This window comes from Pollicipes pollicipes, unplaced genomic scaffold (assembly GCF_011947565.3).
Source record: "Pollicipes pollicipes isolate AB1234 unplaced genomic scaffold, Ppol_2.1 Scaffold_4002;HRSCAF=4701_pilon_pilon_pilon, whole genome shotgun sequence".
Lineage (NCBI taxonomy): Eukaryota > Metazoa > Arthropoda > Thecostraca > Pollicipedomorpha > Pollicipedidae > Pollicipes > Pollicipes pollicipes.
The window spans coordinates 7,574,670-7,602,140 of record NW_023596420.1 but is presented as its reverse complement, the minus strand read 5'-3'; the positions used below and the strand labels follow the sequence as shown (position 1 = coordinate 7,602,140).

The following is a 27,471-nucleotide window of genomic DNA, read 5'->3' as shown; positions in this document are numbered from 1 at the left end:
ACCAAGGACTGCTTACGCGGACCGGTGCTGTTGTTTGAAACTACAGACCATGGGCCATGGGCCAAGCACCACAGGCCGCTGCCATCAACCCTAAACCGCCTCGTATAAGACCGCAGATCACAAACCGAACCACAGTCTGCCGTCACGCGCACAGCGTCCCAGCAGATCATCGCCATGTACCGTGGGCCACAAACCTGCCGCTGACCGCGGACCCCGGACCCCGGACCCCGGACCCCGGACCAGGGCCGGTCGCCCTGTCGGTGGCCGATCCCCCCCCCCCCTCCCGGCCGCACCGACCGTCTGAATAACTGATCCGGCCGGCGGGCGGCGGGCGGGCGGGCTGTCACGAGTGCTGGTGACCCGTGTGACACACCGGGGCGCAGCCGGACAGAATCCATCACGCCGCCACAATGCCCGAGTGGATTTTAATTCAGCGCCTGTGCGAATTTACATGGCGCCCACCACCTTAAGATGCCATTACAAATTAAAAATAGCCGCGCGTTTCGAAGACGGCCGGCGCGCCGGTAATTTTTCTCTATGGAGATGAGTCCCGGCCACTGAATATGGATGCCGGTCGCCGGCCGGGCGGACAGGACGGACGCGGGTGGGAGGTACGCCGGGTCGGGTCAGCAGCTGACCGACCCGCGTGGCCGGGCGGACAGGACGGACGCGGGTGGGAGGTACGCCGGGTCGGGTCAGCAGCTGACCGACCGGAGCGGGCGGTCGGCGGTCCGGCGGAGAACCGCCGCCGCTGGCTCCGGCCGCGGCGGCAGCGGCGGTGGCGGCGGCGACGGCGGCAGCAGCGCGCCCGCCGGCCTGACGCCAATTGGCCAGATTGCTCGTTTCAGTCAATTACGGTCATCGGAGGGCACTGGCAGCTGCCGGTCGAGGACTTCATTAGTCACGTGACCTGCGCCGGAGGGGTGGTCAGTGGCAGTCGGTATTCAGTCGTCAGTCAGATCTGACTGCCGCCGACTGCTGCCCTCAGCGTTTGCCGCGCCGGGTTTCTCGTGATTTAGATCCACCCTTGCATATGCTTCACAGGCATGGAAGCGCATGGATCACCGAATCAAACGACGCGTCTAAGTTACTGCAAGTCCGTGAGATGGGAACTCTTGAGCAGGAAGGGCTGGACTGGCTGCCAGCGTGCTGTGCTTTTCTCTTGGCACTGCTCGTTTGTTCCATAAGGCCGGCGATGAAAGTCTGGGAGTCGTTCATGCATGTTGGGGTCACAGCGCTCGGTGCTCTGTTTAACCTGCATTAAAATACCAGCAAGGCAGTGCCATTACACAGTCTGCGGCAGCAGCTGCATACGCAATAGTCACGCACGACCCTGGGCAGAGCCCGTTCGTCCGAATTCGTGTCTCTCCCCGGCATGGGCTCGACGCGGTGTGTTGCATGCTCGATTCATCCAGCGTGGGGCGGGGAAGGGCATGATGCGGAGTCAGGCGTCGGCTCATTTTTACGTAACCTGCAGTTTACCCAGATTCCTTCCATGTCAGCTGGCGTGGTCGGCTGAGCAGGGGCGGGACTTCCCAAAGTCGTTGCTCGGTTGGGAGGCACGTGGGATCCGATGCCAACTCTGTCCACGCAGCGCCCATGGACCCCGTGTTGGGAATCACACACTCCATGACAGCCAAGCCCCCCAAAATACTGACGGTTCCACCTGCACCTCTGACCAGTCCAACGTCGCACCAGACAAGCCATTTCTCGAGTGGGCCTCGCGTCAGTTCGCGGCCCGTCCGCGGCCGCTGGGCGGCTCGCCACCGCGGCGAGCACACAGCCGCAGGGGCAGCCGCCGCCCGCGCGGTGCGGCCTTTCCCGCTCAAGAGTTTTTGCCTTGGCGCCGGCCGCTTCAAGTGAATAATGTAACCTAATGATGAATCGGACAAACCCGATGTCACGCCGCGCCGCGAGCCTTGCGGAAGGTCAGCTATTGGCCGCGGCCGTTTTTCGGCCGGCGCGTCGCCGCGTTGAGCGGCGCCGCCGCAAAAAACGCCACCAGCCGCGGCGGCGAATAACGCCCGTCCTGTTTTTGTATTTTCATCGGGCTTCATGCGCGGAGGACGACCGTGCGTCGGGCTAAGCAGCGGCGTGCCGCACGTGACGTCATCAGAAGCGGCGGCGGCCCGACAGGCGGACGCGTCGGGCGCCGATAAATCGTGGTCAGACGGGCGGCCGCTCCCAGGTCAGGCGCATCTGACCCAGCCGGGGCCGTAAACAGGCGCGAGCCGCGGCTGCGGCCGCGCGCGCCGCGTGCTTTACGAGTTGTTGGCGATGCGCTGCCGAGAGCGGCGCGTTTACGGTGTTTACCCGATGGAAACCATACGGCTAGATTCAAGGCTTCTCCGGACACGGTTTGCGGTAAATCATGTGCGGCGGCGCGACTTTCACTGAGCCCCGCCTTGAACCGGGCGGCCGACGGCTCGGGTCACCGGCGGGTCAGGCGCGGGTCAGCGGGCGTGGGTCCGACCCGTGACCCAGCACACCTGACCAGCGTGCCACCGACCGCCTGCGACGGCAGCGGCGCCGGTGTCTGACGGGGTGCTGCTGTCGGCAGCATCCAGAGGAGGCCCGTCGCGGTCGCCTGTGCAGACAGCCCGACTGCAGCCCCCTGTCAAGATCCCGCAAAATGTGCGTTCATCCAGGCAGATGCGCTCATATACTACCTCACATTAGTTTATTCTGGAGCTTGGCCAGATGCATCGACTGCACTTGAGCTACGCGACAAGCTGGGTCAAGTTGGCAAGCATCTGCTTCTCCCTGAGTGTGTGCTGTAAACAGCGATAAATAGTGAAGTCTGGTACAGGTATCGCATTGGCCCAAAGGCTAGGAGCCTACTCTGCTAATCTGCTCCGGCAAACGGGTACATCTAAACACATCATCTGTGAGTATGCAGGCGAACTCACGCACAGACACTTACGAAACCACTGACACACGCACACGCACCCACACGGTGTTTACGGCCGTTCGCATCCGCCGCCCCGACGCCGTCTCGGGCCGGCACGAGGCGGCGCCTGGCAGGGGTCCCGGCGCCGTGCCCGGAGTTCCCGATGCGGAGCTGGGCGCGGTGTCAGGGGTGCGCGGCGGCGTGCGGTCGCCACCATCCATCAGGCGCGCCCGGCGGCGGCGGGTCCGGCCGGTCATACGTCAGAGCGAGGTCAGATGAGGCCGGAGGTCACGGTCGCCGGCCCGGGCGGTGGCGCGCGTCAAGCTGCGCTCCGGCCCGGCCGAAGCGCCGGCCAGATCCGTCCAGAACCGCCCAGCAGCCGCTCAGATGCTGTCCCGTTCCGGCGAGGTTTGGAGCACCTCGCCTCAAGTGGGGTCCAACTGTGGCCCACCCGCGGTCCAACTGCGGTGTAGCTCCGGCCCAGCTCTGGTCCAGATCTGATTCACATGCACTCATACTCCAATGTGGCTCCGGTCCGGCTCCGGTCCTGTCAACCTCTGGTCCAGCTTAGGTCCAGCTTTTGTCCGCCTCCGCTGCAGACCTTGTCCAGGCTTGGTCCATATCGGCCTGCTGGGAAACCGTGGGAGCTGCCAACAGCATTAAACAACGCCGAAACACTTCCTGATCGGTTTCGGTATGCAGCTGTTGGATAGTTCGTGCCAGAACCCGACACGTTTGAACCCGTCACGTGGCCAGAAAGTTTTCGCCGCATGTGAGCCACAGCACCGCCGGGCCTCCACCACGTGCGGCCTCAGGTGCGCCGAGGCCCCGCCGAGACGCTGGGCGGGAAGGCCGCCGTGCCTCGTTTGGTTATTTTACACTCGTGTTTACCACTGTGCAGTGAGGGTTAATTACCGACTCCTGGAGCTCCGCCCTGGCGGATCCGCAGCGGGATCCGGCCGCGGACGCCGTGGACACCGCTGGCGGACGCAGTGTCCTTCGTTATCGGCCGGGCTGGGCGCGCGTCACTTCCGGCCCGCGCTATGGACGGACGAGCCGGGCAGGCAGGGAGGGGCTGTCATGTGCGTGACGGCGTGCTTTTGGTGCGGCGGTCGGGGTCACCGGCTGACCATTGTGTAAGCGCGCTCGGCCCGCCCCGCCCGCTCCCGGTGACGCCCACGGTCCGCGGCAGCGGTCCTCGCGGCGGAGGACGGGGTCCTCGCGCGGGGAGGACGGGGCCATCGCGGGTGGGGTGAGGAGGTCCTTGTAGGCGGGAGGACGAGGTCCTTGCAGGCGAGAGGATGATCCTCGCGGTTGGGAAGGACGGGATCCCCGCGATTGGGAGGACGGGACGGACCTGTTCGGGACGTGAGGGCGGCCACGTGTTGACGCCACCGGCACGGGGATGGTCGGGGCCGCCTGATGTAACCTTACCTTTGGGGGTCGAGCTAAAAACCGGCATCGCACGATTGACAACCTAACTTAATCTACACTGAAATGAGCCGATCTACTTCTACTAAACTATGTCCTGATAAAAGCCAGCCTGACCTGGTCCTTCCCACCCTGACGTGAACGGAGCTGACCTGACATGACCTGACGTGACCAGAGCTGACCCTTACTGATGAGAAGCGCTGGGACTTGCCACAGGCCACGTTTGCAATGAGTGGCCTTTTCAGTCAAATCCCCGAAATAGCCATCAATGTCCCGTGTTATTTTTCATAACTATGTTTTTATGCGGAGCTGATGTGGGGGCTTCAGCTACTTGGACCTTCCTGCACGCACGTGTCCTTGGGACCAGTATCAGTTGGGAGCAGCGCGCTCTTGTAATCCTTTGCACGCGCATTTGTCCTCCCCTTGAATGGTATGAGATATTACATTGAGCTAAATCCTGTGGCCCAAAAAGGTGTAGACGCCGAGAACCTCTGAAGATCTTCGAGCCTCAATGCCGATGTCTGAACGCATGCACGGTCCTGCATCTCATTTGCAACAGCCGTGGATGCCACTCCTCTCGCATATCCGGTCTTACTCCCTCGGATTGCACTGCATGGTTGACGAGCAATGGGCCCAGTGTTCCGTGAATCCTGCACCGAGTCTGCGGTAGGCCTATCAACACGGCGCCGATTAGGACTGCCCCTGCTGTTGTCGGCTTAGATACGGGCGCCCCGTGCTGTTGTACCCAGTGTTGCGACCTGCAGCCTATGTTGAGCCCCGAGACATGGCCGATGCTGCGACTGCCACTGGCCGTTGCTGTGACCAACCACGTGACCCGTGCCGAGACCGGCCGCGACGAGCGATGAGACGAGCGACCTGCTGCCAGCGCTGTGACCGCTCTCCCGTCCGGTCTTTCGCCCTCGACGACAGCACCGTTTACGCTCCCAGGGCCGCACGCCCTCCGCCGGACAATGGTCAGGCGCAGGTCAGAGGTCACGGGCCGGGTCAGAGGTCACGCGTCGGGTCAGGGGACGTTCGGCTCCCATGCCGGCGCGGCCGTTACTGTCGCCGCGCGCTGCGCCTGCCGGTGGCGACGCTTGTGGCGCGTTTGGCGCGGCGGCGGTGTGTGGCGGCTGCGGCGCGCCGGCTCCGCGCCGGCTCCGCGCCGGCCGCGCGACTCTAGAGCAAACAGGCTGCTGTTTGTGCTCGGACCTGGCCGGTGGGGCGACGCGCGGACTTATTTTGATAGGCTTCACCTGCCACTCCGTCCGGCGGCCCCGCTGCCGCCGGACGGACCTCACGGCCAGCGCTGGCGCTCGGCCGAACGGCTGGCGAGTGTCGCCGCTCTCGAACGTTGGTTTGGCGCCTCATCTTGCCGAGCGGGTGAGGGGATGGATACGCCGTTAAGAATATTCGTAACAGGCGGTGATTGTGCGGAGCGGTTTGCAAGATGTCTTGTCGTGTTAACACGGCGTACGAGGTTTGTGTGCTTGGTCACTGTCTGAGACGCAGCGGATTGATGCGGGAGTCGTTTTCCTTCTTTACACGATGTCTGTCTGACAATACCAAAAGATCCTGGCTGGCCGCTCGGGGTCTACCCTGGTTCGAGATGATCTCACGTTGCCCTGCCTCCCTAGTCTTGTGCCTGGGTCCGCCACTGCTGACGGCCGGACGGCGACTCCCTTGACCGGCCTCCTAGCACCGCCTCTGTCGCCGCCCGCCACCGTCCCGACATCCGACGCCTCACATGTGAATAGTGTGCGTCCCCGGCACCCGAAGCCGGCCTTGGCGTATTTGTTGTGATTGTTTGGCGCAGAGCCCGAGGTAGCTCGAGTGGGTGCCCGTTTCCGGACGGCACTGCCTGTGGGCGGCGCGCCCAGGTCGGTCACCGGGGGGCGCCACGGAAGCGAGCTCAAGGCGGCTTTGGAAGGATTGAAGGTCTGGATTCATCCCGGATGCTGTTGGTTGGTGTGTGGACGTCGATATGCTCTGAGATCGAATTCAAGTTTGGTGTGTGTAATCGGAATGTGTGGTCGGCTTTCTGCGTTGCGTGTTTTTTATGGCGAAAAGATGTTTTTAAGCCTTTTTAGTTACACGATAGGCTTATGGTACGCTGCCATGTATCCTGTTTTTTCATGTTTATAATTTTGTCTTCTGAGACGCAAAATTTACCTGCATGCGTACTCCATATCCCCTGGGCACCTCTCGTGTTGTCCTGATGCTGTACGCTCCAATGTGGTCAGCTGGTACGTCTATGTGCCGGTTCCAGTGTCCTGCTCAGGTTCAGCTCGCTCTGTTCCGACCCCGGTGCCCCCGGTGGCTGCGCTCCCATCTGGTGCGCCTGTTGCGCCCGCGCCGGCGGTGGCTGGCCCCTCCTCGGCTCGATCGCAGGCCAGGTGCGGCGCCTGCGCCCTCCGGCGATGCCCGGCGCCCCCGGGGCCGCCGGTCCAGCCGCCGGCGCCGGTATTTACGTCTGGTGCTGGCAGCATCGTGCACTGAATCAAGGCCCGGCTGATTTACGGTACCGGGCCGCGTGCTTAGATTTACAGCGCCGACACTTGAAAGGTGATTTTTCAACAGCTCAGCGGCGCTCGGCCAGCGTTAGAGGCGTCCGATCTCCCTTGGTCCACACCGCTTCCCTTATACCAGCGTGGGCCAACAGTCTGCCGTATTTACACCCTGACCTGCTCCAGTCCACCTCAGACTTCCCAGCCGTCAGCCTCGTCCCACCTCGGCCTGCTCCGGCCCGGTCCCGGTCTGTCCGTCCCGTGACCACCCCGCCTGCCCAGCACGCCCTCAGGGCCCTCGTGCGCCCGAGGCCCGGCGCGCTGCCGGCGCCACGGACGTGCCGGGCCATGTATGTATGATCCATGGCCGGCATCCATTGTACTGACCGTCGGCCTGCCGCCACCCGCCAATGTCGGAAAACAATGATATCTGGCCGGGAGCCAAGTCGCCGCGGCCACTGCCGCCGCCGCCGCCGCCGCCGCCGCCGCCGTCGGCAGGCTGTCTCGCGTCTCGCCGAGGTGTGCCGATTTCCATACGCCACCGCTGCGAAACACCGGCAATTTCGCCGTCGGCGGCGGCGGCAGGACACTTCCGCCGCCTTTGTGACGTCAGGGGCGGCAGCGGGCGCTGCGGTCGGCCGGGGACGCGGCCGCTAATGTCGGATTGTCCGTCCGGCCAGCCGCCGCGTTGGCCCACGCCGAAAGTGATAATGGATATAAGTGGTGAATTGTGGTGACCTTGAGGTGACCCGTAATGCCGGTCGGGTGACCCGACGCCGCGCTCCGATCACCTGGAAATCGGTCGATCCCGTGGTCTAATGGAGGCCGGGCAGACCTCGCCACCGGCTGGTGGGGAGCGACTCCAGGACCTTCTCACAGCCGGGCGGCATCGGCGATGTACCACCACCACTGCAGCCGACACGGGCTCAGGGGAATGCAGTGCAGCTCATCATGGTCTCGCGTGTGACGCGAGCACTGCAGCGGTATGTCTCGACGCCCCGCTGACATGACGCCGGGCCCCTGGTCAGAGCGCACCTTGACGTCCCATGCCATGGCCAAGGCACTTCCCACCCTCCTGGTGCTCCGTGTCAGAGTCGGGCCACCTCCTCACATGCCGTGACGAGGTCAGACTGACACGCTGTGACGTCACGTCACATGGCCACGCCGGTCGCGTACCGGGCACCGGCCGGAACCGAGGCCCGTACTGGCCGGACCCGCTGAATGGCATAGCCGGCGCCATTGTGTAACGGCCGCATCACAATTGGATTGTTTAGCCGGGCCGAGTTTTTCCATAACAAGCTCTCCACACATGGCCGGCGGTCGATCGCCGCTCGCCGACACGGTCGTCTCTTCCGCCGCCGGACCGGCGGCCGCTCTCTCGGCCGCGCTTTTACCGACGTGCTGGACCGCCGGGCTAGCGACGAGCGGTGCGGCCTTGCCGGCCCGTCCGTTGTTGACGGGTGCCCGGTCCATTGTTGAGGGGCACTCGGTCCGTTTGTGGTGGAGTCCGGTCCGTTCGTGGCGGAGTCCGGTCCGTTGCTGACGGGTGCTCGGTTCATCCATGGCGTTGTCTGGTCCGTTTGTGGCGGAATCCGGTCCATTCGTGGCGGAGTCCGGTCCGTTGCTGACGGGTGCTCGGTCCGTTCGTGGCGTTATCTGGTCCGTTCGTGGTGGATCCTGCCCGTTTGTGGCGGAGTCCGGTCCGTTCGTGGTGGAGGTCGGTCCGCCATTGCCGTACGTGCGTGGATAAGCCAGGCAGCTTGTCATTTTGTTGTTTGTCCAGAGCGCCTGGTCTTTCCGCGCTGCATTCCCCACCCGTCCGCGACTAGTGCCGCCCCCCCCCCTCCCCTCACCTCTCGCACTGACCGCTTGAGCTGTCAGAGCAAGGAGGTTAGGGACGCACCCGCAGTGACCTGGGCGACGCAGAATCTATACTGTCGACGTCACTCATGACATCATGCCCCGTAGATTCCGCCCGTTTGGTGTTCGCAGCGACCCGGACGACAACGACTCTACGTGGCGTCACGTAGAACCTTTGCCGTGTACGCGGAATCATCTTCTACCACTCGATCGGAGTGAGACAGAAATGGCTTAAAACAAATTCAATTAAAGATATGTAAATTTCATGCTCAGGGCCGACCACGAGTGAGAAAATGTGTTTTATACGTTACAAATATCACAATTTGTAGTTTCTATTCGTAGAAGCGCTGGGAGTTTCTGGGAATGAAAATAATGTGTACCCGCATGCGCAATTATTTTACTCCGACAGTCACGAAGATGTAAACACAAACCGAGTCGCGCTGCAAACACGCCCGGCAAATAATTTACGTGATGTCACGTAGAAGAGAACTTTCTTGGTGTACTGCAAATACGCTTAAGGAGGCGCACCATGCGCGCTGAGGAGGTCGGCCCGCGCCGCCATTCGGCCGCTTTCACGCACCGCCGTCCGGTCGTCGCCGGCGGCGGACCTCGTGACCCTGCCGGCCGACGGGTGCCGAGCTGACCCGGCCTGAGCGTGGCGGCGGGCGCGGCGGCGGCGGCGGCGCCGGGCCACGGGCGGGGTCGGGACCCGGCCGCCGCCGCCGGCCGCCGTGCAGCGGCACCGCATCCGGCGCGCGGCTTTCCTCGGCGCTAATTTCAGGCCAGAACGGCCGGTTGCCGGCCGGCCGGCCGGCCCGTCCGGTCGACGACGGCCTCGCCACTCCGGTGACGCATTTCGGGGACGGTGAAACTGGAGCTCTGAGGGGCTGGGCTGTGGACGCCGAGTAAGCCGGTGTAGCCGGGTCGCCGTGGTCGGTCGGGGTCGCGTAGCGCTACACATCTGCAATCTCTTAAAAAGCACGGAGACAGTGTGGTGTCAGCTTGCCTTAGCACGTGTCTGCAGTGTGTATCCCGTGGCGGTACCCCTGCCGTGGCGGTTGACCTCCGTCAATTCCCAACCCCGCGTGGACCGAGTGCCCCTCCCCCTCCTCCCCCTCCCCCGTCGGATGACTCACGTCGCGCCGCGGCATGCTGGCGAGACCCGTGTTTAGTAAACACCGGGTTTGTTTCGGATTATTTAGCTTCACAGCCGTGACGCGCATGACCAGGCGTCGCAGTCTCAGCGCCGCCGCCGAGCGTGTACGGGTCGACCTGCGGGCGGCGCGGCGCCGCTCCCAGCGGGCGGCCGGCGTCACCACCACGACCCTGGCGCGTGTGACCCTATCTGACGGCCGCTCCGTGCTCTTCGCAGGGATGCTGCTGCTGCACCGGGAGATCTGCTGCCAGGGCAGCGCGGGTGAGTAGCCGAGCGTCCCGCCGCCTCCGCCGCCGCCGCCGATGCGCCGACGCGCCGATGTCGTAAGCGCTTCTGAGAACGTGCTGAGAAAAGGGTCCGACGAACTGGAGGCGTGCCAACTCGCATGACGGATTCGCTAGATCCTATCAAATGGTCGCAGCGACGGCTTGAGGCGAGCGCTGGGCGAACCTTTGATGACACGATAACGGTAATATTGCAATAGCTTTATAACATTATAACTGATACATGGACGACGTTAAGCTGACCCGGAAACATACTACCCTGGTGGACGACATGACCTCAGAAAGAGCCTTCCCACCGGCGTGTTTGGCGATGGATCCAAACAGGGCCTCCCCCGCAGTTTCCCGGTCGGCCGTCGGCCACCCCTGGCTGCCGCCGCGGGACGTTGGTGGAGCGGCCTTTGAAGTCGACACGGCCGTGCCGCGTCCCGACCGGCGCCGCGGGCCACGCGGTCGGCTAAAAAGGCGTCCGAGGGCCGGTCGACGGCGATTGGCCGCCCTTACACCTCTGTTGACCTTCGTGACGGCCGTGACAAAGCGGGGCCCGCCCGAGCCGCAGCCGCGCCAAGCCAATGGCGGACGAACAATGCGTCGAACCGGCGTCGTCGGCCGCCGCCGCCGCCGCCGCCGCTGCTGCCGTGTTGCTGGTTCGGCTGACGCTGGACCGCTGACGCCCGACACTCCGCCACTGACACCCGACACTCCGCCGCTGACGCCCGGCACTCCGCCGCTGACGCCCGACACTCCGCCGCTGACGCCCAACACTCCGCCGCTGGCATCCGACACTTGACCAGTGACGTCCTACACTTCGAATGGCACACTGTAGTACATCACAAACGAACGGCAGTCGTATACTTAACCACAATGATTGACCACGACTGTCCGACGGGCGCACATCGACGCCTGATGACGACATCCGACGTCAGCGACGTCCGACTGCTGGCCGATGAGAGGCGACTTCGGTTGCTAGTGCGCGACTCAGTGAAAATGAGGTTCAAATACTTCCAATGAAATGTTACGACGTGGCCCAAAAGAGAACCGCAAATCCTGACAGAGTAAGTCCGGAGAGGAATGTAAACCAGCCAACGATTCGCGATTCAACGCATCGTAAAACTCGACGCTTTCATTAGCTATGCAAATGGCTTCGAAAGTGAGGTAAGCTGCGTGTTTGGAAGCCAGAGGTACGGGTTCGATTCCCCGCAGTGCCCGCCCTCCCTGCCAGAATGAGAAGCAGGCTGCGCCATGAAGCCTTAGCAGCTGATTGCGCCATCAAGTCTTAATGACACGGATCGGCATACAAACTAGGAATGCTCCCCATTTGCCTGTTTGCATCAGTGGCAAATCATTTGGATAATGCGATGAGCGAATCACCAACAAGCTTGCTGAATATAGCTCATGATCAACCCATGAACTTACCAGACATATATCACGGCTGGCACACGCCTCACGAGACGTTCGTGACTGAGGGGTGCGGGCAGACGGCCGGTCGCCGCCGCATGTTGTGGCCGGCGCCGGTCAGTTTTTGCTCCGGCTGACCCTGGCCGAAGGTCATGACCCCGCCGAGTGCCCTTGAGCCCGCCGTCAGCTGGCTCAGAGGCAACACAACAACAGCGGTGCGATGCTCTTCTCTGGGGATCATCGCTTGACCCACACCGATCAACTGGATCGACTGTGCGAATGGGGTTTTGTTTCGTTCCGATTTCCATGCAGACTTTCTCATAGCTAAACTTTCCTGTGGAGTCCAAACTTTCAATTCATGAATTGATAAGAATGAATTGAAGATGGGCAAGCGTGCTCGTATCTGCTTGTTTGCCTTCGTGGTGATAAATTTCGGGGATCCATGATCAGGCTTCAAAGCCTGGGAAGTTATGTTCAATTACCGGAGGGCGAATGGAAACATTCCGGAATCTCAAAGACCAGCAGTATTTCATTGTTGTGATTATAAACAAATAAGCGGGACTAACAAGAAACAAAGTCTTTCGTGGCGGTCACAACGTAGGTTTACGGTCAAATAAACTTATTAATTGGCAGAGCGGCGACCAGTCGAGACTGAAATGAACTCGACGGGGCTCCGTGTTTCGTGACCCTAGCCTAATTGGAGGCCGTGGTCTGATTTAGAGTCGTCGGACTGGGGCCGATATCAAATGGCCGATAAATATGTAGCGGCTGGCCATGCAACGCGCACGCGACGCAGGTGTCGGCCAAGGTCTAGACTGGGGCCACCCACAGCGTAGACATGATGACGGGGGGGGGGGGGGGGGGGGGGCAGTGGACGGCGGAGAGATGCCGAGAGGGAGATGGTGCGCGCTGCCGCTGCTGCTGTCAGCGTCCTGTGTGCTCTCGGTCTTGCGCGTCCTGCGTGTGGGCTGTCTCCATCCTCAGCGAAGGCCACCCGATGGTGTGTGGCCCGTCAGCCAGGAGACGCTCAGCCCTCTCGACCGTTCTGCTGTCTGGTGCCTTCCCATGTCAACTCACGTGTGGGACGGATCAGATACTTCTCCTGCTCCGCTCAAATCCCGACCTGTTATCTCACCCACACGTCACTCCGACCCTCCCACTAAGCGGCTACGTTTTTTTGTGCGCTGTCTAGTAGATGAGACAAGCCACAGCAGCGCTGCTCATGGCTTTCGGCGGCCACAACAGCGCTGACAGTTTAAAAGCGAACAGACCACGCGGCCCGAAGCGGACACCTGAGCGCCCGTCTCAACGTATGCGTATCGGCCGGACAGCGAGCCGCCGCTGCCAGTCCGTCATATGATCCCGGCCCTGTGTGTCCTGGCTCGCTGCCGCCTGTGCCCGCGCTCCATGACACCTCGCGTGCTCCCGGCCCTCGCCCTGGCGCCGCCCCCGTTCCGTCCCCTGCCTCCCCGGGCCGCCGAGCCAGGCGGTAGCAAGGCAACGCGCCCGGCACCGGCCTTCGATACGCGGTCGCCCTGACCAGGCAAACAGTCGTAAATTCAGCACTCCAACTCCGCGCCGCCAGCCAGCAGCACGCTGTCTTATCAATATCAGGATTTATGGGGATTTGGCGCAGACGGCGCGGCCAGCGCACGGTCGGAAGGTCCGGCGCGCGGCGCCCCGACGCGCCGGCCGGGCCCCCTCCCCTCCCACTGACACTGACCCCCGCCGACACCTGCACCCGGCGGCGGGGTGCACACAGGCGGCGGAGACGGCGCGTAGGCAAATCGCGAAGCGTTGCGTGCAGAGATTGATCACGGCAGTGCGTTCCTTTGCGAGACGGGCCGCCCACAACGGGCGTCTGTTGCAAAACTTTCCGGCCCGCTCCGCAGTGTCGGCGGCGCTCCTCAGGTGGTGCCGGTGGTTACGTGGGCCAGCCTGTCGCGGCGCCTCAGGTTCCACCGCTGCCTGCGAAGCCCACAAAACAGAACTATTACCGCCGCACAATGTCGTCTTTGTTCCACTGTGCGCGGCGAATCCGTCTCAGATTATCATCGGGGAACCATTTGCAATACTGCTTCATTAGAGGACAATCGCAGCGACGTTGCGGGGCTGTCATTACCGGTCGGTTCGCGTTGCTGCCGTTTGTCTTCTCGGCCGGATATTTGTGTGGCTGCGTGTGGCTGTGGCGTGGGGCCGCGTGCTCTAATGACCTGACCTCGGAAGAGATGCTGCGGTCCCGGCCTCACGCACGCGACCCCCCACCCCACCTCCCCTCCCCTCCCCGCCCCCGCCGAGCTGTTGATTCGGGGACGCACCCCGGTCCAGGCGGCTTCGACAAGGTCAAATTTACAGACGATCTGCGCTGTTATCAGATTTATCACTTAACGTACTTTGTTGTCAGGGAGTGCGCACTGTTTCCCGTGTTATGAGGCTACCGCAGTGTAGCTATGTGCGAGATGCTGCCCTCCAAATCTTCCAGAACATTGATGAAGGTCCCAACAGTATCAGACAATACCAGACGACGGCCCATCTCCCCCGGCTAAGCGCATTCGGCGCCGATCGAACAAGTTGTAATGCGCGCGGCAACACGTCTTCTGCGCTATCACAGCGCGCTCCGACGCCGTGTACGACACGGCCGTTACGACGCCGGCGTGTCGTTTGGCGCCGCCCGGCCGCGGGTATCACCGCTGCTCATCAGCGTGGTCACGGCTAATCTAGCCGGCTCTCCGACGGTCGTTTATCACCCATCATTGGCCGGCTTTGAGGACTCCCCTCCCTCCCCGCCGGCGCGGCCGGCGCGGCGGTGCGGCGGCGCGGCGGTCAGTCAGGACGGGCGCGCGCGATTGCCCGCGGCCAGGCGACCCAGCCATACCTGCTGTACGCGCCGCTGTCCGGCCGGCGGTCGCGGCCGGTCACGGTTTGATGGTAATGATGCGGCCGGCCGGGGCGGGCACACTCGGTCCGACGGGCGGTGACCCAGGCGACGCGACAGGGGCGCGCACATCGTTAGTCACCGCTCGGGTCATGTCGGGTCAACAATGGGTGGGGCGCGGATAACAAGCCTGTTTGGGCATGTTCTGCCACCGGCCGGAGCGGGAGACGCTCAGCGCACGCCGGCTGGACAAAGCGGATGGGACCACGTCCGATTTGTAAGCGATCCGGCCGCGCCGGGTGGGAATTTTCCCCCGACGCGTCTGCAGCAGGCGTTGGATGAAAAGACACGGTGTAAATGGCGGAATGTGCCCCTAGGAAGGAATGCACCCACCCCAAGAAGCAGCTGAACTTCTGCCCGACTGCGCTCATCCCGCGTCCTCTCAGAGCACGCTGGGAGCACTTGAAAATAAATCATGCCGAAAATGGTCGGCTGCTGCGGAGGCGCAGGCGCCCGCGGTTCGTCTCTATTGGCCGACAATCGGACACGTTATGGTCTCGTCGGCGTCTGTTCAGTGTCCGCGACTGGGCACTGGCCAACAATTCATTCGTCGTCTGTCCGTCTTTGAAAGGAGGGCAATCAATTACTGGCGAATGGAGTCGGCCGTGAACAATAGACCCTGACCAGAGCGCGGCGCCAAGACGGACGGCGCGTCGCGCGCCACTCGCGCGCCGAATTTGTGTTCTGACGTCACCAGCGCTAACAGGCGACGGCCCATCCGTGCGAATCACTTCCAGACGTGCGCTGGAGGCGATGCTTAAGGGCGAAAGGCTCTGGCGAAGCCGAATGTAAACTCGATGGATTTGGAGTCAGATGAGCAGAATGATGGGAGCGGAAAGCGAAATGACCTGCCTTTCGCTGCCTGGGATCTCGTTGGGGGACTGATGCAGTCTGTGTGCCGTACGATGGCGGAGAATGCGGATTCTGCGTGATATCAGCTCAGGCCCCATAGCCGGATTATGAACGCGTCGGGATATTGATAAGTCCCGGGAAAGTTTCGACCGAAGACATATTTGAAAACCTGACAGGATTTCTTGTACCGTCTTCGTTTCGTCGCAATTCTTTCGACTTGGAACTGTGCATTAACGATTGCTTGCGACTGTATATTGCAGCAACGACTTTGCATGCCCCAGTTCAAATGTGCCAGAGGTCAGCCTAGCTTTAAGTTCGTTAGAACTTTAAAAGTCAAACTAAAACGCTGACGTTAAAGCGTAAAAGCTCGAACTCATTGGGACAGTCCCCTAATGTACGGAGCCACTGCCCGACCAGCTGCTGCCTGTGACGGGCAGCAACTGGCTGGTCCAGCGCCGCTCCGGCCGGTGCTATCTGGCTCTCCCGTCCTCGCTCCCATGGCACCGGGACACCGCGGGCTGGTCCAGCGCCGCCCCGGCCGGTGCTATCTGGCTCTCCCGTCCTCGCTCCCATGGCGCCGGCACACGGGCTGGTTCAGCGCCGCCCTGGCCACGGTGCTGTATAGCTCTCCCATCCTCGCTCTCATGGCACCGGCACATACCGGGCTGGTCCAGCGCCGCCCCGGCCACGGTGCTGTATGGCTCTTCCGTCCTCGCTCCCATGGCACCAGGACACCGCGGGCTGGTCCAGCGCCGCACCGGCTGGTGCCGTGCGGCTCTCCCATCCTCGCTCCCATGGCACCGGGACACAGTAGGCTGGTCTAGCGCCGCCCCGGCTGAGGCCGTGCGGCTCTCCCGTCCTCGCTCCCATGGCACCGGGACGTACGGTCCAGCGAGCCGTGCCGCCTTTTTATTCGTCCCAATTACGCTGGTGGCGCCAGAGTGATTCGAGCAGGCGCGGCCAGCGCCGGTCGCCGACCGGACAGCATCCGGACAGGCAGCCGACAGGCGTCCGGACAGGCGGCGATTCAATGAGAATTAGCGCCGCATTCTGGCGGCTCGGCGCCGACCGGGGGTCCGGCCGGAGCGCGGCGGCTGGCGCGCCCGGCCGGCGTCATTCACCGCTTTGTGAGGCGTCTTATCTCCACGGCGATCCCGTGCAAAAAATCGCGGCCGCTGGCGCCGGCACCCTGGCCCCCGATGGTCAGCGATGATGCATGGGGAACGGTGCCCTCAATGCCCGCTGAGTAAAAAGCCCGCCGGATTAGGCGGGGGGAGGAGCGGCCGGTAAAAACCACGCACCTGGCTCGCGTCGCGCCAGCGCGGCGGCGTCGCGCGCTTTTGTGGCGCGGCCGGGGCGCGCGTCGCCACCGCACTGCGCTGATGCCCGTAGCGCGCGCATTGACGATTTGAAAGCGATCGCGCTGGTATGAGTTACTGCAGGCTCGCCGCGCCGCGCCGGCATAAATTTCCGCGTGGGAATCACATAGACATGCTCGGCATGTGCGCTGTGCGCGCCCGACAAGGCTGTAAACTGGCGGACGGACTGCCCTATCGCCCCTCCCCCCCCCCCCCAGCCCGGTCCGCTGTCAGGCGCCGCGTTTACAGATGTGAAAATATCAAATGACCGGCGGACAACGGAGCAAATTTGAATGCGGATCAGGGGGGGGGGGGGGGGCAGCGTCCGAGGCGCGCCGTCGCCGACCAAAACAGGCGGCCCAGCTGCCGACCGTGTTTTATTTGGGCCGACCGCGCGCGCGGCCGGGCGGGGAGCGACGGCCAGCTGCGGCCCAAGTGGTCATATCATAATTACCGGCCATTGTGGCGCGGCCGGGCCCCTCGCCGTCGGACGGGCAGTTTTGATCAATGACGCGACGGCGGCGCGCGGCGCGCGCGTCACGTGACTTAAGGGACGGCGGTGGTCCGGGACCGCGCCGGGGGTGAGCTCAGCTCACGCCGGTCTGCGTCGGTGGAGACCCGCCGATGAGGCGGTCTCGTGCCACCGGGCGGGCTCCGTCTCCAGCTCCTGGATGCAGTGGCATTTGCTCTCAGCACGATTTTCCGATTCGTACGAAACTTTGGTTGTTTTGGAACACCTCTCGGTCCCCAAAACCAGAGTCAATTAGGACAGATTCTTTGTTTGTGCGGTTCGTTTGTCAGTTTTTGGTAACAGAAGGAAGTTGCACATGTTGTGAGGGATGTACCGATGCGTTGTCTCCGCAAGCATCGATGCTGAACAGGGGCATTTTTCATAAGCCATTGCATTTCCATCAACAACACAAGTTGTTGTGGGAAATGGGAGAAAGAGAAGTCCTTTATCACCCGCTACGTGCAGGCAGGGGCACAATTTTCACCGATATTGTTTAATTTCGGAAATTGTCACGTAACTGCAGGCGCTGGCGTAGTTATTTTGTGTCACACATTTCAAGCGGCTTTGGTATGACGCCCAGTGACATAATCATGTTCCAAAACACCACAGATGCCAGCAAACCGGACAGACATGGGGGACTGCCGTGATTAGATGTCAGTTTCCAGCTGGGTGTCACGTTTTGACGGAAACTGTCATTTTCAGTGACGTAATTGTATTAAATATTACAAGCTTGTAAACTGACTGGTCAATAACCTCACCGAAATATTTACTCGCTCACACGGTTAGCCCAAAGTCGGCTCCAAAACTGCATTCTAGCGTCGTGTCGCTTAACGCACAGACGTCCCACCAAAGTCATCTGAAAGGCCTGGGCAAGCCACGAGCCGCTTTCATCCCGGACCGATCCTGACGGAGCGCCGCCGACATTAGCCACACCAACTGGCCGCAAATGACCCGGCCGCCGGCCGGCACCGCTCCATCATCCGATTTTATCTGGACACCGGCCGCGGCGGCATTTAACATATCTGCCATACCGCGCCGATTGGATACACCTACTGCGCGCGGCGCGGCCGCCGTTCCATCACCGCGCTATGGACCGGCGACCGCCGCCGCCCGCGTCCCTGATGAGGCGACCGTGGCGCCGGCGCCGCCACAAGGCGGCCGCGCCGCCGCCACCGCGCCGGCCGGCCGGCGCTGCGGCGCGTACAGACCGCCTCCGCCCGCCGGACCCCCGCCGGGCGGGCCGCTGCGAACGGCGTTTCCTTCCAGCGTTCTGGGCGTTTTTCGGCGCTTGTGCGCGCGCCCGCGGGCCCGCCCTGCCCCCCCGCGCGATACCCGCGCCCAGCGCTGGCCGCTCGGGAGGGTTCAACCGAAGGTCAGGCGGCCGAGGCTTCCCGTCCTTCGGACCGGCCGGCCGCGGCGCCGGCACGCTCAGTTGTTTGCTGTCGCCTTTTTGCGGCGCGGGGCGGCTGCCGACCGTCTGCGGCCGGTGGGAGGCGCTCCCGGTGTCCTGTTATGCTGCCCGCTTGCCCACGCTGCCCGCGGCGCTCGCTAGCGGGACCCCCGTCATTGTTCCGGCGGGCCGGTGCCCCTCCAGCCCTGACAGCCCGGCGCCAACAGGTTGGGCCAATGTGAAGGGCGCGGCGGGTCAGGCGGCGACACAGGTGGTCAGTATGAAGTGGCCCGCGCCTATCGGCAGCACAGGTTGGTCAGTGCTGGGGGAGCCACGGCCAGGGGAGGACGCACACAGGTGGACGCGACCGGCGCAGGAAGCGGCACAGGTGGCTGGTGTACGCCACAGGTGGACTGCGGTCAGTGCAGAGGGGGGCCGGCGTCACACTGAAATAATACCGGGTAAGCGCTTTCCATTCAATGAACTCCTAGCGCTTTCGTTGGTGGCGAAGCGGCGCTAGTCTTACAAGCGTGTTCAATTAAGCCTGCTGATTCGGTATTTGCGGGATGAGGACGTCAGACCTGACCTCATCACTGACGCTCAGTCGACCCGTCGTCGGCGTCGTAACACCCGGACGTCGTCGATCTTCGTCAAACACGCGAACCGCATCACCCGGCTGACCGCTCCGCCGTCGCCCCGCCTGGCGTCCCGCGTCGTCGACGCGCGCGCCGCCGGCGCCGACCGACAGGGTCAGGTGGCGTCGACGCCGACGGCCCGGGTCACGTCGGGGAATGGCGGGCCGCGGCCCGGTCGGCGCCTCCGTCCCACTAATCACGCCGCTCGTTGTCTTGCGCCTGACACCCCGGCCGCTGCCTTGCCATTATCGGGCAATCGCGTAATTGTGAATGAAGCGTGCTGGCCGCGCTGACCGCCCCGGCGTGGAGGCGCCGCCGACGGTCCGGCGCGAGCTTCGAGGCGCTTCGCGAGTGGCGTCTGGCTGGCGAGTCGAGACTGAGTGTCGCTGCCCGGGCCATCGGTGTTGCAGGCTGACGCGCCGGTGACGCGCTCGCGCGCTGGAATGTGGGGCACGCCTGAGCCTCGTGCGGCCTGCCATCGGCAGAGCTCGACGCGTGTTCTCGGGTTGTCGCTGCGTCCGGTCGGTTGTCCGTCGGCGGCCGTCGGCCAGGAGCGGAGGGCCTGCCCGGTGTGACCCGAGCAGCCGGGCTAAGCTGGCTGCTCGCAGGCAATGATCTCCTCATGAGCGGAATCAAGAAGTCAAGTGGTGGTTTTGCCTGTGTGCATGGCTTTTTGGAGTTGGGATGGTGCATTCTAACGCCATTGTTAACGAGCCGTTACCTCCTTCGTACTTGTAGTTTGGTCTGTATCAAACGCTGCCGATTGGCTTATCCGACCTAGTTTTTGCAATCGCCATATTTCATTGAACATTAGTCTTAAGAAAAGAGCAAACACGATTAAAATTACCGTCAGGATGCTGGATTTCACTAATTTGTGTTGTGTGACACCTTTTCTCAGAGCCGGTGGAATTTCCGTTACAGATGGTTTATGCCATGAGGCTGGATTCCCCATTCCAAAAGCCATGCCGGAACAGACGACACTGAATGAACTCCCCCCCACTCCCCCACCCCGCCTTTTCCCGTCTGTGACTAGACCCACAACCGACTGGACTTTGACAACTGGACTCCTGCTGACCAGTCATAGCCCGCCTGGGCTTCTGCTGCCCAGAGCCGGTGACGGCCACGTACTCGTCGCTTATTTGCTATGTGGGTCAAGAGGCTGCTTATTCTGGTAATGTACCTTGCGTGTGGCTAGTTATCTAGCGATCATTTTAAAAAGCATACACATCAACCAAAGCCAGGACCGGCTGGACTCTGCTGACCAGAGCCAGAGCTGGCCTGACCTCTGCCAATGCCAGAGCAGTCCAACTGCCGACTACTCTCCCAGCCTCTCAGTAACGAGCCGTGGAGTCTGAATCTGACCAGAGCCAGAGCCAGCCGCCCTCAGCTGACCAGAGCCAGAGGCGCCCGCGCGGCGCCGCTTCCCGTAAATATACGGCCATTTATCACCTGGCCGGGCAGCGCACAGGCGTGCGCGCGCGGCCGCCTTGACCTGTTGACCCGCGGTCAGCGCCGGTCGGTCCACCGCGCGCGGCCGCCGGCGGCGCCGCACGACCCCGCCGTTCGCAGCACGCCGATTTGTCATTCTCGGAAATGAATGACCGCTCTCGCAGACGAATTGATTTTCACCGAGCGGCTCGGCGGCTCGCAGCCGTGAGATAAGGGCTGTCGGAGTTGAGCGAGCTTAACCACTCACGGACTGCAGGATGCGGGCTCTCGCAGCGGAAACCACTATGGCGGGACGCCGTGGCGACCGTGGCGGTGAGAACTGGCCGTCGACTGGACATGATAAACGCTGGATCGCATCTGTGTCGTGCTTGAATGTGGGACCGGTAGGGTATCGTAGCAGCAGGGAGATTTGGCGGACTTTTTAGGGCAGGGGCGAAGAGATGCCAGAGGTCTTTCGAGCGCACGAATGCTTAGTTCGTCCCTATTTCTTGCGTTTGGGGAAGCCTTGGAAAGCTGTTGGTCTGTATCCTCACATTTCTCCATGTTCAGGAGTGCCCGAGGTGCGAAGCCAGTCATTTACCAAGAGTCCTGGTAATTCTGCTGCTGGAACAGCTGATCACAAGATCTTTCGCATGGTTTCCATGGGGACAGCGGCTGCATGCTTGGTTGACTGGTAACCCAATGCGGGCTGCACCGGGACACTTGGCGACCATCAGGCCGAAAGCGCGTGCACCCGCTCTCCAAAATGGCGCGCCCCACTGCCTGGGGTCGGATGAAAACGAATCAAAAACGCATCAGCTCGGTGCGATGTTGGTGAGTCGTGTTATTGCCCCGCGCCGGCGACCGGCAGCTGGCCCATTGTTAGGGGCGCGAAACGGATGGCTGACGAGAGAGATACACACGGATTACCACTGGCTTTTCTGTGTAACTGGTGGTCGCGGGTGGGCAAAAATAACGTCACACTGCTTTGGCGTGCGTGTGGCGCGTGTGTTGTAAAATTCGGGGCCATTGACAGCAGACGGAGGTGAGGCAGTGGCGGACCGGAGGGAGAGGGGGCTTCCCAGGATGGTAAACATAGCGCAGTGGCGCGCTGACGGCTCGCCACCCGCCGTCACCAGCTCCCCTCCCCCCTGCCCGTCCCCTGCTGACGTCACAGCGGCTGTCCGCATTGGACGTTCACTGGCAGTACACCCGCCTCTGGGGCGGCTTCATGGGGCTGGCGACCCAGATTTTCCTCCGGTTAAGGGTCGTATGACCGTTGGAAGTGCGTGCTGGTCCGAAGGCGGCTGGGACCCAGCCCCCTCCTCCTCTGCGGACATCGACCTTTGTCAGTCGCACCAAAAAGCCGAGCACTGTCGGCTTCAATGGGATCGGGATTATTTTACGCAAAAACGAGCAAAGGCCTGCTGGTAGACAATGCGCGTCCCCGCAGTGTTGGCACGGCTGCTGCGTGCCCCGGGCTGGCCCGCGCGACTCTGGCGAGTGTCGGACCACCTGGCCCAGGGAGGGGCCGGGCCCGTTCCTGCTGCCCGCTGGGTCGGCCCGCGCGCGGGATGAAACGGCGGGACATGAGGCGCCTCCCTGTCGTCGCTTCAGCGGTGGCGCTGAATCGGACGAGACGCTCGCCACCTGGTGGCTAACGTTTCGTTGTTTGACACCGTATCTGCAATTGGCGTGGCTAGCTGGGCGATGAGCTCAATGCTTTGTTCTTGACGTAAAGAACGACAAGCCGCTACGTGCATGGCTTATCCACTAATTTGGAGACCCGAGGAGGATTGTTCGTTTCAACCGATGTGAACTAAACTATTTTGAAAAACAACAGTAAAAAAACCGCACGCTTTTGGATCCACCTGACACGTTCACTGAAAGGTGCAACCTGTGTGTATCCACCTCCTTTTCATTGTCATATCACTAGTTGTCACTCTCATGGTTGCTGGTCAGTTTTGCCGTATCATGCCGTGCTGCCATTTTCAGGATTAGTCAATCTACTTAGCCCTCACCGGGCTGCCATATTATTTGATGCGGCTCGTCGTGCGCGCTGGCCACACGTCTGTTTCGCGCCACCGGTGCATGAGTTGCGCCAGGCCGGTGGTAACTGCCTGTCTATGTCCGGTGCGTGTCCGGCTTTCAGTGGTTCCCTGCGCACGACCACAGGGGATGTGCACGCGGCCTTCGAGCAGCAGCCCCGTTCGCGCTTAATCGCTTCACGACTGGCCGGCGCGCGCCTGCGTTCAGGGCCCGCCAGTTTCGCCCGGTCACGACCGCCTACCGGTCCCTGGTGCTGCCGTGACCTATGCCCTGGTCGGACCCGGCCCCGCTGGACGATCAGCGGGCTGCCGGAGCCGGAGGCTGTCTCGATTTACGCCGTCTGGTCACTGACGCTGACGGTTTTCGATGTGGTCCAGAGGGTGGGGTTTTTGGGCAGGTTGTGGTCCTGCGTTCCGGCGTCCAGATTTAGCCGGCAAGTTTGGTGATTGCATTGGGAGAAAAGCTGACCTATTCTCCACTTAACTGCTGGGATTATTTTGGTCTCGTACACTTATCATACGTTAGGCCTTTTCGTTCATCAATCTGTCAAAAGACCATGTTTTCGTTGGTTTTAGTTACATTCTAAATTCCTCCCGCAGGGAATGGAATAACAAACTGAAGTTGGTATCAGTAGCTGGCCGGCTTCCTCATCAACGACACATGAGTCATGTTATTCATTGTACGGAATGTTTTTTAAACTGGCTTATCAAAGGCTTGTTAACACGTGACACTCAAATCTATTAAAATAATGTCACGCTTGAGCGGCCGGAGCTAGCAGAAAAATTTCATGACTGAAATGAGCATTCCATGCGGGACGATTCATACGAAGCGAATGAGCCAGCAGTATGAGAAAACAAACACAGCCCAGTAGGTCAAACCAAACCTGCATGGTTGGACTTGCTGTTTGCTAGCTGATTTGGGGGCTACGGGAATTCGGGCATCTTCTTTCTTTTCTGGGCAGCTGTTAAGGAAGACGAAAAGCTATTAAATCCGGCTTGCAGAAGATGCGCTAATTAGACCGAGCAACGCGCTTCTTATTTTCTCCTCGCCAAAGTGACTTCCTTCATCTTATTCATTTCTCCCAGCAGCGGCCGGCTGCGACTCTCTCTGCCGCTGCTGCGGCCATCCCACCATAACGGCGCCAATGGGGCGTCGAGTCCGACGGTGACAGGTGACCAACGTCGCCGCCGACGCCCCGCCTGCCGGCTCCGCGCCGACCGCTCGCCTCGCGGCCGGCTATTTTTGTGGGACGGCCGCGACTGCCGGCAAATGGCCAACGGCGGCGGCCGATGATTTGTGCTGATGTCCGAGATCAAAGACGCCCGGGCCATCCGTCTGCGCGGCAAGCGCGGGTCATCTGGCGGCCGTCTGCGTGACACGCTCCGTCGCGCCGCTGGCAGGAGCCGGCTCCGCGAAGCGTCGCTGCAGGAGTCGGCTCCGGGAGATTCTGCCGTGCGGGTGGCTGATGGCGGAGGGAAAGGGACGTTGCTCTAGCTGCTCCACAGCGAGGCCCGCCTACAGACCCGTGCGAAAGTCACTCGAAACTCCGGACCCGACGCCGCCCACGCGGGTGGAGAACACGACCCCGCACCGGGTCCGTGGGAGGCGGCTCCGGGGCCGCCGGAGCCGGGGAGCGGCCTCAAGCCACTCGGCTCGTGTGCGGAGCGTGGCCCGGGGCGCGACGCGCGGACCGCATGCGCTACATCGATTCGCCTCGCGCCGGCCGGTCGCGCGCCGCGTGCCCCGGCAGGCCCGGCGGACGTGTCGCCCGTATCGACACAGCGGCACGCGATGCCTGCGCGCCCCCGATCGCCGCGATGGGACGCAATTAGGCGCCGGTCCACCGGCGGCCGGGGTCCGCGCGGGCGGCCGACGTGGCGCGCTTCTCTGCGCTGCGGCGGTCGCGGCACATCCCGGCACGCGTCGTTTGTGCCGCCGACGCGCTCGCCTCGTGGCGGCGCCGGCACCGCGCTCTGACCCGCGCGTTGACAGTTGTGATGCCGCTGGCTGACCCGCGAGCCGCCAGCACCCGGCGTTATTCGGTATTCTGACCCGGCAGCAGCGGCGGCGCGTCATTTCGGTCCGCCTGCATTCGTGGCGCATTATTATGGGCCGGCGGCGGTCCCGGCGCGCCGGGCTCGAGCAGAGGCGGTGGTCACGTGGCGGAGATATCGTGTGTCGTGCCGGCTAGGTGGAGAACAGGCCCACGTCTCATTGATCCGCTGGTAAAGATCGCGCCTTCGGTGGACGCCAGCGGCAGGGCGGCCGGCCTGGCGCGGGCGTCGGCCGTATCACTCCGGCGCGGAGAGCGTGATCGGGGCTGATCTGATGCTTTCGGTTAATTAACGTCACTCCGTCCCGATGATGGAGCCGTGACGCCCAGCTCCGCCGGCGGCGGCAGATGGGATGCGCCACTTTGGCCGCCGGCGGCGGTTGTGGCGCGCGCGCGCCGCGCCGGCCGGACCGGCAGGAAGTCAGCGGGTCCGCTATTGATGTTACTGCGGTCGGCTGGCGTGACGGCCTGAATCAAGATTTTATTTCTAGATTAAGATGTAAATTAGTTTTTGTGTTTAATCACGGGGTGGCGCGGGAGATGGCGAGGGAGCTGTCCACCGCGTCGAGCTCGTTGTCAGACATTATTAGGGCTTATGTAATCGTGCATGAATTAGTGTCAGTGCACCAGTTAGCAGAACGTCAAACAGGCTTCAGACGTCACCCGCGATGATGTGACCGCCCATCACAACGGTTGTCGACCTGCTGGCATCACTGGTGCTCCGGGCAGTGTTCTCGAGGAAGTCCTTGTAAAATCGTTCAGCGATTGATTTAAGTCAGTGCGACGGTGATTTGAGTGTCGATAAAGGTCCCTCGCTTCTTAACTAGTGATCATCTTGGCTTCAGACACTGCTGGCAATCGGTCGTGAGTCTGTGTTACTCTTATTCGCTACACACTGCGGCTGCTTTGTGCAGGAACCGTATTATGAACAGCACATGCCGCAGCATCCGTGCGCTCCCAAGTCGGGATGTCCCTCTGTGAACAAGCGCTTGTACTGCCCCTCCAGCGCAGTACAAGCAGCCGGGCGACCAGGCCACCCCAGCCGCCGACTGTTGCAATGCGCGGGATCGGCACAGCCGGCCGGGGAACGCGCGGCCAAATTGACCCAGTTGGTGTGGGAGAGGTCAGGGGTGGTGGCCGCGTCGGGCCGCGCCGTCCGGCCACCACCGACCCGCAGCCTTCACCCGGCCTCACCGGCGCCTCTCTCCGGCAGACGCCGACCCGGTGGGCGACGCGATGACCTGCCGCATCTGTCAGCGCGACTTCGACCTGGCGGACGTGATCCGGTTCATCCACCAGCGGGTGCTGCAGTGCGCGCCGCCGCCGCCCGCCACCGGCGATCAGGGCGGCCGCGACACGCCGCCGGGGGCCCGGCCCGACCGCGACGGACCAGGCCTTAACGGCCGCCGGCGGCCTAGCGGCAATGCTCCCCGCCGAATAGCGACATCTATCGGCGACCGTGAGAAGCTACATTTGAACGGGCTCTCGCCGACGCCGTCGGTGTCGAGCACGTCCTCAGACGGCAGGAGAGAGGACGGCGACCGGCCGAAGCGGACGGAGGAGGAGGAGGCGAAGATCAAGTGCCGCCTGGTGGATGCCTGTGCCAACACTACCGAATCCGGTAAGCACCGCCAATGACATTGTTTTCAGCATGCGTGTTGTGAACGCCGTGGATCTTGAGCAACATATTGGCGAAGAATCTCGGGATGTAGTTTTTCAATCAGACGAGACGGACCCAGCGCCACCACAGTTTTGAGATGGATCTAGCACGACTTTTGCCCAGTGCGGATGAGCGGACGCGGAGTGGGCGATTGAGAAGTAGCACCACCCGACCTGACCCTGACCTGACCCGCCACCTGTGCGCCACCTGACACCTGACACGGCCAGCAGCCTCACAGTCCGCTGAGGCGAAATTGGCGCGCGGCGCCGGCGCAGCGCCGAGCGCAGACACGTGTGAACTTCTGCTGCCGTGGCCGGTGATGGATGGCGCATCAACGGGCGGAACGCAGGCAATTTTACACTTCAAACGCATTGTCCACCCGCCCAATGACCGTGTCGGGCCACGTCACAGCGCGACCGCGGCGTAAACGGATAAATCCACGGCGCCAGCCCGCGGAGAGAGCGGCGGCGCTGAACCGAGTCAGGCGAGGAACCGCACCAAAAAGAGCCGTGAAGGGAGAGCGAGTGATCAGTACATGACCAGAAAATATCATTGGGTGTTATCAGCTATGAGGCGGCTCGGGCAGTAAAGGTGTTCTTCCGACGCTGTCATGCCTCTGCTGGGGTCGTCATATTTGATGAGGCAACGGATATCGTTGCCTCCCACCAGCAACCCGGAGTCCACCATTCACCATCATCCACCAGTCCACCAGGTCACCACATCTGACATGTCAGAGGACTTCGCCCCCGCCCCTCGGCCGTCCTGACTCCGCCACTGAGCGTCCCATCAGCCGGTGGTCAGCGGTCATCGGCGCCCCCTCGCCGGTCGTCCTGACTCCGCCACTGAGCGTCCCATCCGCCGGTGGTCAGTGGATATTGGCGCTCTAATGGCGCCGGTTCCGGCGCCAGTCCACGCGTCGGAAGTGACCGGGCCCGACTTCACACTCGCCTAATGGCCTGATTTCCGGCCGAGCTCGACGCGTCATCGCCGCCGGCCTATCGCACTGTGACCTGGTTCCACGACCAAGTGCGTGGCGGCCGCCGGCATCAGTCGGCGCGCGGCGCTCAGCCACACGAA

At 62.4% G+C, this 27,471-nt stretch overlaps 1 protein-coding gene across 1 annotated transcript in view; it reads left to right on the top strand.

The window, feature by feature from the left end:
* The window catches only part of LOC119094038 (uncharacterized), a 34,049-nt gene extending 7,579 nt beyond the window's left edge, over positions 1-26,470 (top strand). The window contains exons 2-3 of the mRNA XM_037217101.1: positions 10,061-10,105; positions 25,948-26,470. Of these exons, the coding sequence (XP_037072996.1) occupies positions 10,061-10,105; positions 25,948-26,372 (470 nt within the window). The 3' untranslated portion in view covers positions 26,373-26,470. The remainder of the gene's footprint in view (positions 1-10,060; positions 10,106-25,947) is intronic.
* The last annotated feature ends 1,001 nt before the right edge of the window (positions 26,471-27,471 follow it).